At 39.3% G+C, this 18,456-nt stretch overlaps 1 protein-coding gene across 1 annotated transcript; it reads left to right on the top strand.

Annotated features, from left to right (window-relative positions):
- The first annotated feature begins 10,983 nt into the window (after positions 1 to 10,983).
- LOC126704301 (GDSL esterase/lipase 7-like) lies at positions 10,984 to 16,449 on the top strand. Its single transcript, XM_050403300.1, has 5 exons — positions 10,984 to 11,230; positions 12,071 to 12,198; positions 12,529 to 12,774; positions 13,058 to 13,304; positions 16,241 to 16,449. Exons 1-5 carry the CDS (start codon positions 10,984 to 10,986, stop codon positions 16,447 to 16,449), a joined length of 1,077 nt encoding a protein of 358 aa, XP_050259257.1.
- Positions 16,450 to 18,456: the final 2,007 nt, after the last annotated feature.

The following is an 18,456-nucleotide window of genomic DNA, read 5'->3' on the forward strand; positions in this document are numbered from 1 at the left end:
AGGGGCTGAACTTGAAGCCGGAAGATTTGACAGCTTATGACTCCCCCTTTTTCAGCTTCGAGGGAAGGATTGTTACGCTAAAGGGGCAAATCCGACTACCCGTACAGACTGGGGTGGAAGTGGTGGAGGTGAATTTTATCGTGGTTGACGCTTATTCACCCTACACCGCGATAGTTGCAAGGCTGTGGATCCACGCCCTAGAGGCCGTGACCTCCACACTTCACCAAAAAGTAAAATACCCATCCAGAGGACAAGTAGAAGAGATCCGAGGAGATCAGGCCGTGGCCAGGAAGTGTATGGTGGCCGCCATTTTACATCGGCCCTTAGTCGAGTCCTCGGTCGCAGAGAGCTTATAGCAACCAGCCTCCTCGGCCAGGCAAGACGATGGGATGGCCGAGGAGATAAGGTGTGAAAGTTTAGATAAGATTGCTATCCATGATGACCCGGAGAAGTTCTTTCAGGTCGGCTCTGAATTGCCCTCTCAAGAAAAGGAGGAACTGGTTAGATTTCTCAGAGAAAATGTCGACGTATTCACATGGGACGCCTACGATGCCCCGGGGGTTGATCCTAGCCTCATTTGTCACCACCTGAACGTCAACCCCTCTTCCACTCCGAGGAAGCAGCCACCTCGACGCCCTTCAAAGGAACACGCTAGTGCCGTAAGAGACGAAGTGGCAAAATTGAAAAGAGCAGGGGCTATCAAAGAGGTCTTTTATCCCGAATGGTTGGCGAACACAGTGGTGGTAAGGAAGAAGACGGGGAAGTGGAGGGTCTGCGTGGACTTCACGGACCTGAACAAGGCGTGCCCCAAGGACCCATTCCCCCTACCCAAAATCGATCGATTGGTAGATGCAACCGTGGGGCACCCTCGAATAAGCTTCCTGGACGCCTTCCAGGGCTATCATCAGATACCCCTTGCGCCAGAGGACCAAGAGAAAACGGCTTTCATGACGCCCATCGGAAATTATCATTATAAGGTGATGCCGTTCGGGCTAAAGAACGCGGGCTCAACCTACCAAAGGATGATGACTCGGATGTTCGAGCCACAGCTGGGCAAGATCATTGAGGTTTATATAGACGATATGGTTGTGAAGAGTAAAAGGGTGTCCGAGCACGTGAAAGACCTCGGAATAGTCTTCGCTATCTTAAGGGAGCACCGGTTGCGGCTGAATGCCTCCAAATGTTCATTCGGGGTCAGGTCCGGGAAATTCCTAGGGTACATGGTCACCCACAGGGGAATAGAAGTAAGTCCCGACCAAATCAAAGCCATTAACAGCCTACAGACTCCTAGGAACCCGAAGGAGGTGCAGAAGCTCACTGGCATAATTGCGGCATTAAACCGGTTCATATCGCGATCGGCGGATCGATGTCGGCCTTTTTACCTCCTGATAAACAAATGGAAAGAGTTCGAATGGTCGGAGGATTGTGTTCAGGCTTTCCAGCAGCTTAAGGACTACCTGTCCCGACCACCCATCATGTCCAGTCCTGAGGCAGATGAGGTGTTGTTTGCCTACATCGCCGTGGCTCCCCATGCTGTAAGCCTGGTACTAATACGGGATGATAATGGGGTGCAGCGACCGGTGTACTATGTGAGCAAATCACTACATGAGGCCGAGGTGCGATACCTACCTTTAGAAAAGGCAATTCTGGCGATAGTGCATGCAACCCGGAAGCTTCCTCATTACTTTCAGGCGCATACGGTCATCGTTCTAACTCAGCTTCCCCTTCGAGCCGTTCTTCGAAGCGCTGACTACACAGGAAGGATCGCCATGTGAAGTGCTCTTTTGGGGGCCTTTGATATTAAATATATGCCCAGACCCTCCGTCAAAGGACAGGTCCTCGCAGACTTGGTAGCGGAGTTTGCTGAGCCCTCTATAGAAACGATGACCGAGAAGAAAGACCTGGGTGGAAAATTGGTTGGCGCAATTTCAGCAGGGGGGACCATGCATTGGAAGGTCTACGTGGATGGCGCGGCCAACCAGAGAGGATCAGGAGTTGGGATAGTTTTAATATCACCGGACGGCGCTGCCATTGAAAAATCGTTAAGACTCGGATTCTCGGCTACGAACAATGAAGCCGAGTACGAAGCCTTACTTCAAGGGATGGCGATGGTTCAAAGATTGGGTGGAAGAATAATAGAAGCATTCTCGGACTCCAGATTAGTGGTCGGACAAGTGATGGGCGAGCTTGAAGTTCGAGATACTAGGATGCAAGAGTATCTGGGACAAGTCAAACGGCTACAGAAGAGTTTTGAATCCTTCAGTCTGACGCACATTTCCAGGAGCGTAAACACCCATGCAGACTCGCTGGCCACTCTCGCCACGTCCTCGGCGCATAATCTGCCGCGAATAATCCTTGTTGAAGATCTATCACAGGCAAGTCCCATCTGCAGAAACCCGGCTCAAGTCCATCAGATCAGAAAAAGTCCTAGCTGGATGGACCCCATAAAGAGCTTCCTCCAAAACGACATCTTACCGGAGGAAAAACTGGAAGCCGAAAAGATACGCAGGAATGCTCCTCGGTTCTGGCTATCAGAGGACCACAAACTATATCGACGCTCTTACTTTGGGCCGTACCTACTCTGCATACATCCAGAAGAGTCCGAGTCTTTACTTGAGGAGTTACACGAGGGGATTTGCGGAAGCCACACAGGAGGAAGGTCGCTGGCGCACAGGGCACTCACCCAAGGGTACTGGTGGCCGAACATGCAAAGAGAGGCCCAAGAATACGCTAAGAAGTGCGACCAGTGCCAAAGATTCGCCCCGAATATCCACCAACCCGGAGGGGTCCTCAACCCCCTCTCTAGCCCATGGCCGTTCGCACAATGGGGCCTTGATATAGTCGGACCTTTCCCCAAAGCTGCGGGGAACAAGCGATACATAATAGTCGGAACTGATTACTTCACTAAATGGGTGGAAGCTGAACCCTTGGCCAACATTAGGGACGTGGACGCCCAAAAATTCATCTGGAAGAACATCATCACCCGCTTCGGGACTCCGCGTACACTCATTTCCGACAATGGTCTGCAGTTCGACAGTAGGAACTTTAGGGAGTATTGCCGCGAGTTTGGAATCATTAACCGATATTCCACCCCCGCCTACCCTCAAGGAAATGGGCAGGTCGAGGCCGTGAACAAGGTCATAGTGAACGGATTGAAGAAGAGACTGGACGAGGCAAAGGGGAGATGGGTAGAAGAACTCCCCCACGTCTTATGGACTTATCGGACGACGCCACGACGATCGACCGGTGAGACCCCCTTCTCGATGACTTATGGGGCTGAGGCCGTGCTCCCAATCGAGAACAACTTTCCCACACTAAGGTCTAGATTGTTTACCCCAAACGATAACGACGAGTTATTGGAACGGAGTCTGGACCTAGCTGAAGAAAGAAGGGAAAAAGCGATGATTCATATGGCCTATTATCACCAGAAGCTGAGACAAGGGTATGATGCTAATGTCAAACTGCGGCCTCTGGGTCCAGGGGATCTCGTGATGAGGAAGATTCTTGGCAGCGCAAAGAACCCCTCTTGGGGCAAGTTGGGGCCCAATTGGGAGGGACCATACCGTGTCACATCTGTGGCCGGAATAGGCGCCTACTACCTAGAAGATTTGGATGAAAAAGCTGTACCTCGACCATGGAATGTAAATAATCTCAGAAGATATTGTTATTAATGAGAATGGCTTAGCATACGTTTTCTTTCATGACTATCCGCTGCTTGCTGGTCCACTGACCACTATTCATAAGTTTTAAACAGAACCTAAATCCTGCATGGCTCCTCGGACCACAGACTTAGGGGAAATTATTACTTAAGGCAACTACTCAAAAAGTTTTGGACAGAACCAAGGCCTTGTATGGTCCTCGGACTCAAGCCTATGGGGAAACCAAGTATCCAAAATAAGTTTTAAACAGAACCTAAGTCCTGCATGGCTCCTCGGACCACAGACTTAGGGGAAATTAATACTTAGGGCAACTATTCATAAGTTTTAAACAGAACCTAAGTCCTGCATGGCTCCTCGGACCACAGACTTAGGGGAAATTATTACTTAAGGCAACTACTCAAAAATTTTTGGACAGAACCAAGGCCTTGCATGGTCCTCGGACTCAAGCCTATGGGGAAACCAAGTATCCAAAATAAGTTTTAAACCGAACCTAAGTCCTGCATGGCTCCTCGGACCACAGACTTAGGGGAAATTATTACTTAAGGCAACTACTCAAAAAGTTTTGGACAGAACCAAGGCCTTGCATGGTCCTCGGACTCAAGCCTATGGGGAAACCAAGTATCCAAAATAAGTTTTAAACAGAACCTAAGTCCTGCATGGCTCCTCGGACCACAGACTTAGGGGAAATTATTACTTAAGGCAACTACTTAAAAAATTTTGGACAAAACCAAGGCCTTGCATGGTCCTCGGACTCAAGCCTATAGGGAAACCAAGTATCCAAAATAAGTTTTAAACAGAACCTAAGTCCTGCATGGCTCCTCGGACCACAGACTTAGGGGAAATTATTACTTAAGGCAACTACTCAAAAAGTTTTGGACAGAACCAAGGCCTTGCATGGTCCTCGGACTCAAGCCTATGGGGAAACCAAGTATCCAAAATAAGTTTTAAACAGAACCTAAGTCCTGCATGGCTCCTCGGACCACAGACTTAGGGGAAATTAATACTTAGGGCAACTATTTATAAGTTTTAAACAGAACCTAAGTCCTGCATGGCTCCTCGGACCACAGACTTAGGGGAAATTATTACTTATGATAGATTGGGAGATTAATACTTTAAGGAAATCATTTTAATGCATGCGCACAGTCTAGCACCATCGCAACCCTCAAATGCGCAGCCCAAAAACCCATTTTATTTTGACTGTTTACCTGTATCTACATCGTTGCAAATATTTAAAAAAGAGCGCTACTGACATACATCCATAGTAAGCAAAACGAACATTTTATATTAATATTCCGAGTACATTAGAAAGAGAGGTCCTTACAAAAGAATGGAAAAATAAGACGACTCTCATTCAAAAAAAAAAAAAAAAAAAAAAAAGAGAGTACAAAGATCAAAAGCCTAGAAGGCTAAGCCTTAGCAGGAGGATCTTCTTTCTGCTCGAGCTGAGGAGGAGGAACCTCGATGGTAGAGTCTGCGGCGGAATCCTTCGCCATATCAGGCATAGGGACGGCATCTGGCACCGTCAGATCCTGCTCAGTCGCTGCCTGGGCGCCGTCAGGATTCTCTCGGATCTTCGGAGGGAAGAAGATGTTCTCAGGCAGCCTTAACGCCGAATCTGCAGGAACTCCTGCAGCATCAAGGGCGTAAGCCCATGAGGTGCTGCAGTAATCCCTGCACACCTCAGGGATCTCCTCGGAGAGCCTGGCCTCCGTTTCTTGGACCCCAAGCTGGCGAGCAGCATTCTTTTCAGCCTCCACAGACTCCCGGATCAGCTGAGCCTCCTCTCTAACCCGCCGCAGCTCACCATCGATTTTTTGCAGAGCAGTCTTAAGTTCCAGCACTGCCTGCTTTTCGGTGGCGAGGTTGATCTGGGTCAAATGTAGCTCCTTGCGCTGATCCTCCGCCTGGGTCTCGGCACTCTTCAGACCAGCCTCAGCGCTTTTACGCTTTTTCTCCGACTCCTTGAACTTCTCAGTAAGTTCAAGATGTTCCTGCTTCAGGGATCCCAAGGTCTTCTCCATCTCCGTCCGGGACTGGACCTCAACCTCAACTCGACTTCAATTATCCCGACAAAATTCCTCAGCCACAAATACCTGTTGAGTAATCTGTAAACGAAACAAAGTCAGTTCAGAATTTGACAGGGTTAAATAAATCAATAAATCAGTAAAAGAATTACTCACCATCGCAAGATCCCTTTTAAGGGATAGGAAAAGCTCAGGCTGAGAGAACCGCCTATAGGCCTCCATATCCCGAGGAAGCAATAAGGGTTGCTCTAAGGCCTCCGCCACATACCCTGCTCGGCCCCGATTGTACTCTCGGATCGACGAGTTGTAGGGAATAGCAACCCCCTCCAACTCCAGCTTAGGACTCCACGTGCGCGGGGCAGCACACACCTCAGCGCGGTTCTCCTCATCCCTACTTTCAGAGGAGTTTGCCCTCTTGCTCCTCTGCCCCTTGGCAGCCTTTTGCTGCTTAGCAGGCCGGGTAACCAACTCACCCTCCTCAGGAATGTTAGCCTGCCTCTTCTTCTTCAGGTCGGGGATCGTTTTGAGGCCAGGATCAGTAGGGACCTGAGGGACAATAGGAGGCGGGTCCTGGGTTTGCGCTTTGGCAGGCGCCTTCGAGGACTGGCCCTTGGCTCGGCTGGACATCAACTCTCTCAGAGACTTTCCCTTTCCTGCCATGGGCTCTGCCTCTTCGTCTGAAATACCGTCTGAGCAGATAACGATTGAGGGAACACCAACTGCGGAATGTTGGTCCTGCTCTGCTACGGGATTAGAAAGCTCCACCAAGGGGTTTTGCTGAATTTCCTCCTCGAAGTAAAACTTGTCTATCTCTTCCTCATGGGAAAGACGAGATGATTCAGCTTCTTCTTCAACCAAAACAGCAGCGCCAGGCTCGTTTACCAGAGGTAGCTGCTCTGCTAAATAGGGATTTCTGACACCAGACAACACAACTGGTGGCAGATCGTGTTGAGCTAAGAACCCGTCCTTGGACACGTCAATCCTAGCCAGCCTTGGACTGCCAGCCCTTATAGCGTGACCGATTGCCTGGAAAGCGCTGCTTAGAGGTTGATAGCCCAGAACCAGATGGGCCGCACGCAACTGTCCGTCCTCGGAAACGTAAATCTCCGACCTAAGAAGATAGTTCAACGCTGGCACGTTCACAAAGTTTATCCGAGGAGCAACGTGAACTTTGTCTGCAAACAACCAAGAAAAGTGGGGTTAGTCCATGAAATTTTCCAATTACAAAGAAAGCAAGAAAAATAACCCCTCAATACTAAATCCTTTCCCAGAAAGGACCGATCCTAAAAGCGCCGCACCTGGGTTTCCTGCCTGAGTTGGACAATGAATACCGTCGAACCACTCCCCAGAAGCAATGAGGAAGTCATTCTTCACGATCTTATTGGATACTGGGAGACAAGAGATCAACCTAACGTCCTCGTTCCGGGATTTAAGATAATACCCATCATCCCCGAGGCGGTGACATTCGTACAGATGAGCTACATCGTGCCAAGTAAGGCCTAGATTCATCCGCTCGTCTAAGACATCTACACAGCCTAGTATCTTGAACATATTCGGGGCACACTGATACGGCGTCAACCTATGGTTGAACAGGTATTCCCTTGTAATCCTACGCATGGGAAGTGTCATCCCTCCCTCTATGAAAGCAATCATGGGGATAACGACTTCTCCCTCACTTCTATCTGTCAATACTCCTTCAAGAGGACAGTACCGCAGCCCAACCCCCGGGGGAATGTGGTATTTAGCCCTAAAGGCCTCCATAGCGGCGAGAGTTTTTACTAATTTTTCGAATCTACCCATCTGAACTGAATTGGGGAAATGAAAGTAAAGACTGAGAAGAAAAGTAGAGTCCGAGGAGGGAATTGAAACAGCGAGAAGAACGAAATATATTGGTACCTTCACAAAACGCCCAATGGGACGCCTGGAAATCTCTCTTGGACGAAATGCTTCACAAAAAACGGTTACGGTGGCGCAACGGACGCAAGTGTTCGTGTATCTCTGGGATTCGATGGAGTTCTCTGGAGTCCTTTGAGGTTTATGAAATACAGATAAAAAGAAGGAACTGAACCACTCTGACGTCTTATATAGCCGGGAGGAGAGAGAGAAAAGATCACTCCTGTCTAAAAATACGAGAAAAAACGATGGCCGTTCGATCCACGCCACGCCGTTGGATGAAGGGAACATAACGCCTCCAGAAGTTAATGGCCGCGCCTCGTAAATTGTAGCGCGTCAAAAGCAACGATCCGCACGCGCGCCACACGATCTCCTTATTTCCATCCTCTCACAAATATCAAAACCCCGCTTTTCTCCTCGGAAGGAGATAAAAACCGGAGTTTTGAGGGGCTATTGTGGGGCCCGGCGCAAAAATAATGGGCTATTCCACATTCAGGCCCGTCCGAGGAGCGTCTTGTCAGAAGAAAAACCACATATGAAGCATTACTCAATCCCAATAACGCCAAGGAAACCTGTCCGAGGAGTAACTCCTCCTTGGACATCACGAAGCCCAGACGAGGAACTCTCCCCAGCCACTTCAGTTCATCCTCCCAACATATAAAATGAATAAAATCCAAAATATCTGATGGAAAGCTACCACCACATTAATTGCGCCCCAACCACCCTCTTGGCCGCATTAATGAGGAAAAGGCCCCTGAACAGTACCACCTTGGCCTCTGTAACTCACAAGGGGAGTGATGAGGGCGGCTGATGGGACAGGTGCTCCAGTAGATGCTTAGATGATCAACAGGTGTAAGGTTGAGATGAGAGGAGGGGAACTATATAATGTAGTGGAGTCCCTAAAAGAAGAGACGGAAAAACTGTATTGGGAACTGAAGAAATAGAATCATACAGGAGAGATCCATTCTTGTGTCTTTATTTTTTCTGCAAACCATACTGTCCATGTATCAGACCGAATAGGTTCACTGAGGCCAAGTTCTTTGACCCATCCTCTACAAATATTTATTGTGGGTTGCACTTTGGGCCAAGGCCTGATCAATAGAAGTTGGGCTAGGAAAATCGTGCAATCACAAATACATATTTTGAAAATCTAACCTTTGAATTGCATGTTCTTTACGCTCTTATAATATATATAATGTCAATTTTTGTGCCAATCAGATATTGTTCACTATATGATCTATAAAGTTATATTTTATGCATAATTTTACATTACAAAAATTTGCAATTTAAACAATTTATTAATAACATAGATTTCTAGAAATTTTGCAAGTATGGAGGATATAAGAAGAAAATGTATTTCGGATTTATCAAAATTCACCTCCAATAAAAAAATATTGAGTAAGGTTGTAGTTTAAAGTTACAACAAATTTTATAACTAAACTTAATCCTTTTAAAAAAAATATATAAAAATTGATAATTATGACTGTTATTAATAAATATTTTTACGATTATGCTTGCATATAAAAATAAATGTTCTAGTATTAAGCATTTACTATAATGGTGAAACATATATTATATTATTTTAAAAAAATATAATGTGTCAAAATTCTATTGGGATATTTAAGTATATAATAGAATTAAAAATTATATTAAGATGTAAAATTGTGTGGCCTTAAGAACTTTTTTTTTTTAGAGAGAGTTTTAACCTATGACGTCTGATCTTGATGATTGCTCCATATTTCTTATTTAACCATAAAAATTTTTACCAATTGAACTAACTGGAACTCACATGCCTTAAAGAACTTACGTGGTATAATATTATGAAATCAATTATAATCAAACAAACAACTTTCCTAAAAAAAAAATTAAACTCAAACAACCATATATGTATTGGTTGATATTAATTAATTTAGGTTGTGTTTGATATCTCTTCTAATAATGCATTTCACAAATTTCTAAATATGAGAATATATACGCCCTTTTTTTACTATATTAAAAAAATGCATTTTACAACCATAATGAGTATCCCCGGAACTGAGAATTCAATCTCCATTAAAAAATATATTTTCCTTTATCTTAAATTTCCTTTTCTCTTTCATCAATTTTTTTTTCTTCTTTTTCTCTGTTTCCATTTCATTATTCCACAAAACTAACTAACTCTCTCTCTCTCTCAAAACCGAAATTGATGAATAATTATGATATGACAAATCCTTCACTGACGATTTATTTATTTATTTCTTATTCCTGTTAGTGTTAGGACCACTTCATCTGGGTCAAGAGTGGAGTCAAGGACAAAGAAATTCCTTTTATAACAAAAGTATTATTATTTCTTTAAAGAGTACAAGCATTTAATAATAAAAAAGGTATTATTAGGACTTCAGTAAATTCTATTCTTTCCATTTTCAAGGATTAAGAGAAAAATTAAAATTTTAAACAAAGCATTTAACCAAAAAAAAAAAAAAACTTTTAAATGAGGGAATAAAAAGAATACTTAAAAAAAAAAAAAAATTCTTTACATTCCATTCCCCCTATTACTCTCTCCAAAACAAATTGTAACTAAATTAGCTAATTTATTTTTATACAAATTCTCTAATTAAATTTTTTTTTATTTACTATTGCTTATTAATTAAATTTGTACATCATATGTATTTTTTTTTTTGTCTCAAACTTTTCTATGTTTTGCACCGATTAATGATTAGATTGCCGCAAGAAATTATTGGCATCCTAACTCTTAAGGTTTGTGAGAGAGAGAAAAGGGTCAAAGGATTTTGGATTATGAACTAACAAAAGTATGCAATTTAAAAATACTACAACAACAACAATAACAACAATAATAATATTGGTGGGTTTCAGTTAGCTCAACTGGTAAAGTCTCTGATGGTTGTATAAGAGATTTGGGGTTCAATCTCTCCCTACACCAAAAACTGATTGGTATCATCAGGAGCGGACGCCATAGGTTGAAATTCTCTCAAAATAATAATAATAATAATAATAATACATACTAGATTTAGTCAGATTTTAATACAATTGTAAATCCATATTGGTCAACCATTTGCAAATATTATAAAGAAATTTCCATAAAATATTGGTATTTAAGTCAGGTCATAAATGACCACATTAAATAGACAAATTTTAGTTAAAAAAAAAAAAAAAAAAGACTAATTTTGGTTATGCTATTTTAAGTCGACTTTAGCTGTAGTTGGGTACTCCAGAGTAACGGACCTATTAAGTATTGACTGCTTAGCCTATAAAAAGGCCATAAATAGCCACCATTTTTGTACAACCAATTAAGAGGGAATTGTCTTCTACTCCCTCCTATCCTATTCCCTGTATCTTCTGATTATATTATCTCAAAAAAACAAAAAACAAAAAATTAAGAGAGAAAATCTCAGAATAGTGCAATAAAAATGGGCAGGACCTTCATCTTCATGCATTTTTTTGTCGTTTGCCTCTTCTTCTTTTGTATAGTAGAGTCTGAGGCAAAGCAACCGCTAGCACCAGCTTTATACGTATTTGGAGATTCATTTGTTGCATCTGGCAATGATAATATTCTAAACACAGATGCGAAAGCAAATTATGCACCTTATGGCATAGATTTTCCAAATGGAACAACAGGCAGGGTCACAAATGGCCTTACATTGGCTGATTTCTATGGTAAATTTCTACACATAAATCAAACAAGCAAGTATCCTAGTATCAGTTTGTTCATTTTGAAAATAAGTTGAGAATTTATGCTTGTAAAATTCATAATTGGGATAGCTTGATGTAGCAGTGTGCCTTCAAATTATTCCAAGGCACTAACACGATGAATTGAACCAATGTTTTGGGTTAATTTGTCATGGATTGATGGGCTAGATTTGGTTTATTATTTATTTTGGAACTCGGGTTAAGTTTGGTTTGGGTTTATAAAATTATTATGTGTTTTTGTGAGTTTGAGACTTGGCTTAAATTTATTAGCTTGATTTATTTTAGTATTTTAAGATTGTGTTATTCTAACGGGTGCTCTTAGGACAATGGTTAATAATTTATTTTAGGAAAGTTTTAACATCACTTTTATGGAAAATGGAAAATGCTGTTAAAATTAATTACTTTTTTTTTTCTTTTCCCATAAAAACTTTCTTTAAATGGATTGTTAACTATTGTCCTAAGGTCATTCGTTAGCGTTTCCCTTTAAGATTTAAGATTTCAATTGAGTTTAGAATGTGAAAAAAAATTGTTTAATTCTAATAATTTATTGAATAATGATTTAAATAGTTGAATCAAAATATACTACTTTCATCAGGCTACCCTATCCATATCTTTGGTTTTTAGAGCTACCATGGATTGGATTTGTTTAGAGATTCTTTAATCCGAAGAAGTCAATTTTGTTTAAGAAATACCCTAAAACCCCCAATAGTTTGATGGATGCTATCATTTATGTAAGAACTAGAGCAATGTTGAAATTTTCTATGATAAATACTCTTACTTATTATTAACTTTGTGATCTAAATGCAGCTCAATGGCTTGGATTACAAGTCCCTCCTCCATACTTGCTTTTCAATCAGACAGAAAAACACACTGAGGGATTTAACTATGCATCTGGCCCAGCTGGGATCCGTCCTGAAACTAGCACTGTTGATCATGTAAGAAATTCAATTTTTGTTTTCCATTTGGCAATTTTGTAACATGTCTAAAAGCGCGCGGTTTTTTTATTTATTTATTTTTTTTTAAGGCTCGTGCTTTGCTTGATATTAGACTTAAACTAATATAATATGTAATTTTATCATGAATGTTTTATAATATGCAAACTATATGTAATTTATCCAAATCTTTATTAAGAATAATTACACGTGTCATGAAAAGAAAAAATATATTTTTGAGCTTTTTTAAATTTCAAATTTTATTGTATAGCATATAATGTTTTTTAAAAACTAAAAATCCTTTTTATTTCTTCTATTGGCTATATCATGCAGGGTGTATTTTTAAGCATGGACAAACAAGTTGAGTTGTTTAAGAAGACAGCTCAAGAATATTTGCCAACACTTTTTGGTAATCCAGATGAGCTCAAAGACTACTTGACAAAGTCTATTTTTCTTGTTGTGATTGGCAGAAATGATTATACCCAGAATTTTCTTTCACCTAAATACAATAGTAGCAGCAAGTGGAATATGAAACAATTCGCTGAGATCATTGTAGATGAACTTGGAAGTAAAATATTGGTAAGTCCATTCTCTCCAATTAGGAATAAAAATTCTATGTCTTGCTTTTGTTATTTCATTTTATATTCCACCAACTATAATATGTCATGTGTACAATTTTTTTTATTATTTAAATTTTGATTATTTTATAAGAAAAAATAATACGTGTGAGTCGTGTGACCAATTGCGAGTGGAATATAATTTAGAACATTAAAAATGAGACATAGCCTCATATATAATCATGCGTGCATTTTCATCAAAAAAAAAAAAATAATCATGCGTGCATGGTCTTGATTTTGTGCAGGATTTGTATACGGTAGGAGCTAGAAAGTTTCTAGTGTTTGAGATTGACGCCATGGGTTGTGAACCAGCTTTCTATGAAAAACAAAAGAACAAATGTTCAGATAAATTAACTTCTTATATATCTACTTACAATCACAAGCTTGAGGTAGAGCTTCAAATTTTGGCGAAAACTGTTAGAGGCGCAATATTCGCTCTGGCAAAGAGGTATCAATTAATGTATGATCTGGTGGCAAATCCTACTCGTTATGGTGAGTCCTGTTCCTTTCTTTCTCTTTCCAAAAAAAAAAAAAAAAAACCCCACTTTTATAAAAATTGAGAAAAAAAAATTGTATATAAAATATTCATTAAATTGAGCATATCGTGAGGTTATTATAGTACATTAAGATGGATATGTGGGAATTCAAATAAATGATAAAGAATTTCGTTTATATATGATAGGAATAACTCCTTTTAATAAAAGGATAATATATAGTCTTTGAGATGGTCTAATTATCTACAAAAGAGACCAATTAATGCATATAAAAAAAAAATTGTGATTTGATTCAAGCTGATTGAATAAAAAGATATAAAGGACAGGCAGGGATGGACATAGGTGGGGCCCAAGGGGGTCCGGGCCCCCTTGGGTCCCAAAAAGAAAAAAGAAAAAAGAAAAAAAAAAAAAATATATATATATATATATATATATTTAGTTATTATGTTATTTCAAATTTATAATTGGCCTCCTTCTAAAACCTTAAGTTTTTATTCTACTCAACAAGCCTAACTAGTCTCATCTAAATCGCAACTATCCAATCCAAAAACTTAATAAAAATATTCACAATGGTAATTGTATTTTAGCAAAAAAAAAACTATTTTACTACTAAAAAACAAAAAATTCACGTGTTATTGAAAAACTTAAAACTAAATTTTTTGTAACTACAGTAAACTCGTATAAATACCAGTTGACTGTAGTAAGTTGTTAAAAATAAAATTTAATATTTTATTAAGATTATATCTCTTCCTTTATTATTTTAATGAGTTGTTTATATTATTTTAAATGAAGTGATAAAAAAAATAGAACATTTGATATTAGTTGTATTGTAGAGTAAAGTGGTAAAATAGATATAGTAGCTTTTTGAATTGCTAATAGCTAAAATTTTTAGCACCACCACTGTGAAGGCTCTAAGAGCATCCACAGCAGTGGAGTTAAAAATTTAGCTTTTTAGCTCCACCAAAAGTTACTTTATCTATTATACCTACACATATACTGCAGCAGTGAATCTATTTTAGCTATTAACGTAATAAAATAATATAAACATCACAATAAAATAATATATCCCTACAATAAAATAATATACCACCTACAATAAAATAATATACCACCTACAATAAAATAATATATCCCACTACCCAAAAAAACAGCCCAGCACCATCCACAACCACCTCTACCATCAGCCACACCCACAACCACCACTACCACCACCACCAGCAGACACAACCAAACCCACAAAAAAAAAAAAAAAAAACCAAACACCGTACCACCAAACCATAGCCACAACAACCACCATCGCCGCCACCACAGCCATCAAACCCACAAAAGAAAAAAAAAATCAAACATCATTCCCACATGAAAATACATTTAAAAAAAAAAAAAAAAAAAAAACAAACTCAATCTTAGCAAAGAGAATGGCGTGGGTCTGATCGGAGGACTGGGCAGAGGCGTTGATCGGCGGAGTGGGGAGGACTGGGCGGCGTGGGTCTGATTGGAGGATTGGGCGGAGGCGTGGATCGGTGGCTTGGGGCTTGGGCCGGTGACGTTGAGGCCGGCGGAGGGGCGCGGACTGGGCGATGGGGCTTGGGGAGATCGGTGATGGGGCTTGGCGTGGGTCGGCGAGCTGGATCGGTGGAACAGATCAGCGATGAAAGAGCTGGCCGACGAGTTGAAGGATGAGGGAAATGAGGGAGGCCAGCGAGCTAGAGAGAGAAAAAAAAATTTGACCGGCGAGCTGAGAGCTAGAGAGAAAAAAAAAATGACCGGCGAGCTGAGGGATAAGGGAAACCGGCGAGCTAGAGAGAAAAAAAAAATGACCGGTGAGCTGAGGGATAAGGGAGGCCGGCGAGCTGGAGAGAAAAAAAAAATTGAGGAAGAAAGAAGAAGGAAGAGAAGCCGGAGAGAGAGAGAGAGAGAGAAAAGGATAGGAATATTTTAATTAGAGAGGAGAGAGAAGTGTCATAATTTTTTTTTTTTTTTTTTTTTTTTTTTTGGTTTGAGCAACAGTGCACATCTAAAGATAGATGTGCATTGTAGCTGAGGAGCTAAATCTTTTAGATTTAGCTCCACTGCTGCGTAAAGATTTAGCTCCACTACTGCGTAATGGTTTTTGGGTATTGAGGAGCTAAAAAATAGCATTATACCTATATAGCACTACTGCTGTGAGTGCTAACTTCAACAACAACAAAATCCTAGCCAGCCTAGTATTAAAAATACATTATTTTGTTTTTGTTTTTGTCTTTGTTGGTAAATTATTGCATCTTAATGTATTTAGAAACAACAATTTTGTGTATTTATAATAATTTAATACTATATGGATGCCTATTTGAAGTTTTTTTTTTTTTTTTTTTTACTCCAGCCCCCGCTAACTTAAAATCCTAAGTCCGTCCTTGAGGACAAGTATAAAATAACATTAATAAATTTTTTTAAAAAAAAAACATATTATTTAAAAAGGTCGACATTGAGAAGATTACTTATGTGGTCGACTTTAATTAGTTTTTTTTTTTTTTTTTTAAATTTTTTTAGAGAGTTTCAACCTATGACATCCGCTTCTAACGGTAACTCTTTATCATCAGACTAAGACACCAATCGGTTTTTTGGTGTAAGCGGAGATTGAATCGCAAATCTCTTATTCAACCATTAGAAACTTTACTAATTGAATTAACTAGAACTCACACTTTAATTAGTTTGTTGATAAATTATAGTTGATATTAAATTTTTCGGACTAAGGGTTTATTATTGTTTGTATTTTATTTGATAAGAAGAGAAGAAACTCAAAATCCAATGATGTATTTATTCTTTCCTTTTTGCTAGCCTTAGCTTTCTCAATGACCAAAGTGATAGTCATAAAATTTATTTATTTATTTTTTAAATTATACTTACTTCTTGATATATTTTGTTCGTTTGTAACTTAAAAGATCTAAATTTTTACAGGGCTAAAAGATTCACTAAACCCATGTTGTTCTGTTTCACAATCGGGGCTATGTGTTCCAAATCAAGCCCCTTGCCAAGACAGGAAATCACAAGTCTTTTTCGATGCAATTCACCCAACAGAAGCAGTATACAGTATTATTGCAAATCGATGTTTTAATGGTACTGGCCTATGTGGTTCACTGAACCTCCAAGAACTTGTAAGCAAGTGATGAAGATGTTTACTTAGAGATTTTAAAAAGAAATATATCTGTGATCTCTTTTGCCTTTGTGCAAATTGCTGGACTAATAAACTTGTTGAATGGATGCTTAATGCCTTGCACAACTTTAGAGAGAGAAAATGTCATGATGATTGATGATGCTACTATAACGACAAAACCTTTGTCCCAAAAATGTCGTAATAATGTTAATGACATAAAGTTTGTTAAGGTAGTAAGTTATGGTAGAAGCTACTATATCATATTCGTATAGATCTAACTGACACCATTTTTATTACACATAAATCACAACAGTGAAATTTTAAAATATAAAGCAATGACATTATGTCAATAAAGTGAGCAAAAAACACCTTAACACCTTCAATATTAGTAGTGGAGCCAGAATTTAGTGTCAAGGGAGACAAAATTTTATTAAGCAACACACACATAACACATTCATGCACGCAAGTACTAGAAAGTAGAAACCAATCTAAATAATTAAAAGCTATTTATGTGAATAATAGGTGATATTTAAAATTTAAAAAAAAAAAAAACATATTTGCATTGTGTTAATTTGATAGGTTTTTTTTTTTTTTTTTTTTTTCCCAAATGCATAAGCCATTTCATGATTTTTATTTGAAGTCAAGATTCCACGTATGTAACGGTTTTAATAGTTAGACTAATCTCAAACAGATTTCTTATAAATTCTGATATTTTAATTAATATAGACTTATAAAATAGTCAAACTGTGATTTTCTAAAACTATATTGTGAATATATCTGAAACAATTTAACTTTGAAGTTTATTTTTTACAAGCGATAATTTAGTGGTAATAACATTCCTTATGGTATCTCATTTTTATGGTTCGAATAACCACACCTCTCTCCCTCCCTCCCCTCCCCTCCCCTGCTATCTACCAACATAAAAAGAAAGAAGATAATTTGTTAGTTTGTGTCTTATTTGATGAACATTGTAATAAAATGACATGTCTCGAAAGGAAAATTAATGATACCTAAATTTAACCTAGAGCTTTTGTACCTTGGGTGACATTGCTTGCTCTCCTTTATAAGAAGAATTAGTGTTTAAAGCCTCATCCCCTATTGTTGTAACTATTGAATTATAAAAATAATTTTTTTTTTCCCTTGGCGATATATGAAAAGTTTTAAACTAAATTGCAATACACACCCTTAAATTTTGGGAATTTTTTTATTTATTTTGTCCCTAAAAGTTTCAAAATTTGCTATACACCAAATTATCTTGCACCTAAGGGTCCCAATGCTACTATGCCCTACAATCCTGAACAATTTGCTGAACTTCTTGTCAAGCAAATGGGAATTCATTTACAGGTAACTCAATTATTTTCATGACCTGGGTACTATGTTATGCATATATGTATGTACAATAAAAATAGGAAAAGAGAGACATAGTTATATGGATTTTTTTGACATTAGGCTGTTTTTACTGTCAATTTCGTTATGTGGCTGAAAAGCAAACTAATTGGTTAAATAGCATCTTCAGTTCAATGTGGATTTTTCCACGTCAGCTTTTGCCACCTCTTGGAACTCTTTCAGTGTACTCGCGAGTCGAGTTTTAGAGGCTCGAGATACTACTTAACTAAATAGTTCATTTTTGGGCCACATAATAAATTTGTTAGAAAAACAACCAAAGGGCAAAAAAATTCTAGTTATATCGCATGTTGGGAGCAAGGAATTTTGTACTGTTTGAGAGTGGTGCAATAGGTTGTTTGCCAGTCATGTTAAACACACCTCAACCAATGCCACCAAAGACTAGATGCCTTAATCAAGTCAATTCTTTGGTATCTATTTACAATGCCAAGCTTGCTGCAAAGCTCAATGAATTAGGCTCCTTCCTTAAAAGGCTCAAAGTTTGTTCTTGCAAAAGCTTTTGGATTTACGCAAGACAATATATTGAATCCTACTCACTATGGTAAGTTTACTTTGCCTTATTTTTTCACAAATCTGTTTGTTTGCTGAGAATATGTTGGAAAATGTGAGAAGCAAG

Source organism: Quercus robur, chromosome 10 (assembly GCF_932294415.1).
Source record: "Quercus robur chromosome 10, dhQueRobu3.1, whole genome shotgun sequence".
NCBI lineage: Eukaryota > Viridiplantae > Streptophyta > Magnoliopsida > Fagales > Fagaceae > Quercus > Quercus robur.

Bases quoted from the DNA above. Each gene is read 5' to 3' on its own strand.
- LOC126704301 (XM_050403300.1), top strand. From the start codon at position 10,984: ATGGGCAGGACCTTCATCTTCATGCATTTTTTTGTCGTTTGCCTCTTC. The intron at 12,775-13,057 runs GTAAGTCCATTC...GATTTTGTGCAG, and splicing joins AACTTGGAAGTAAAATATTG to GATTTGTATACGGTAGGAGC. The intron at 13,305-16,240 runs GTGAGTCCTGTT...AAATTTTTACAG, and splicing joins GGCAAATCCTACTCGTTATG to GGCTAAAAGATTCACTAAAC.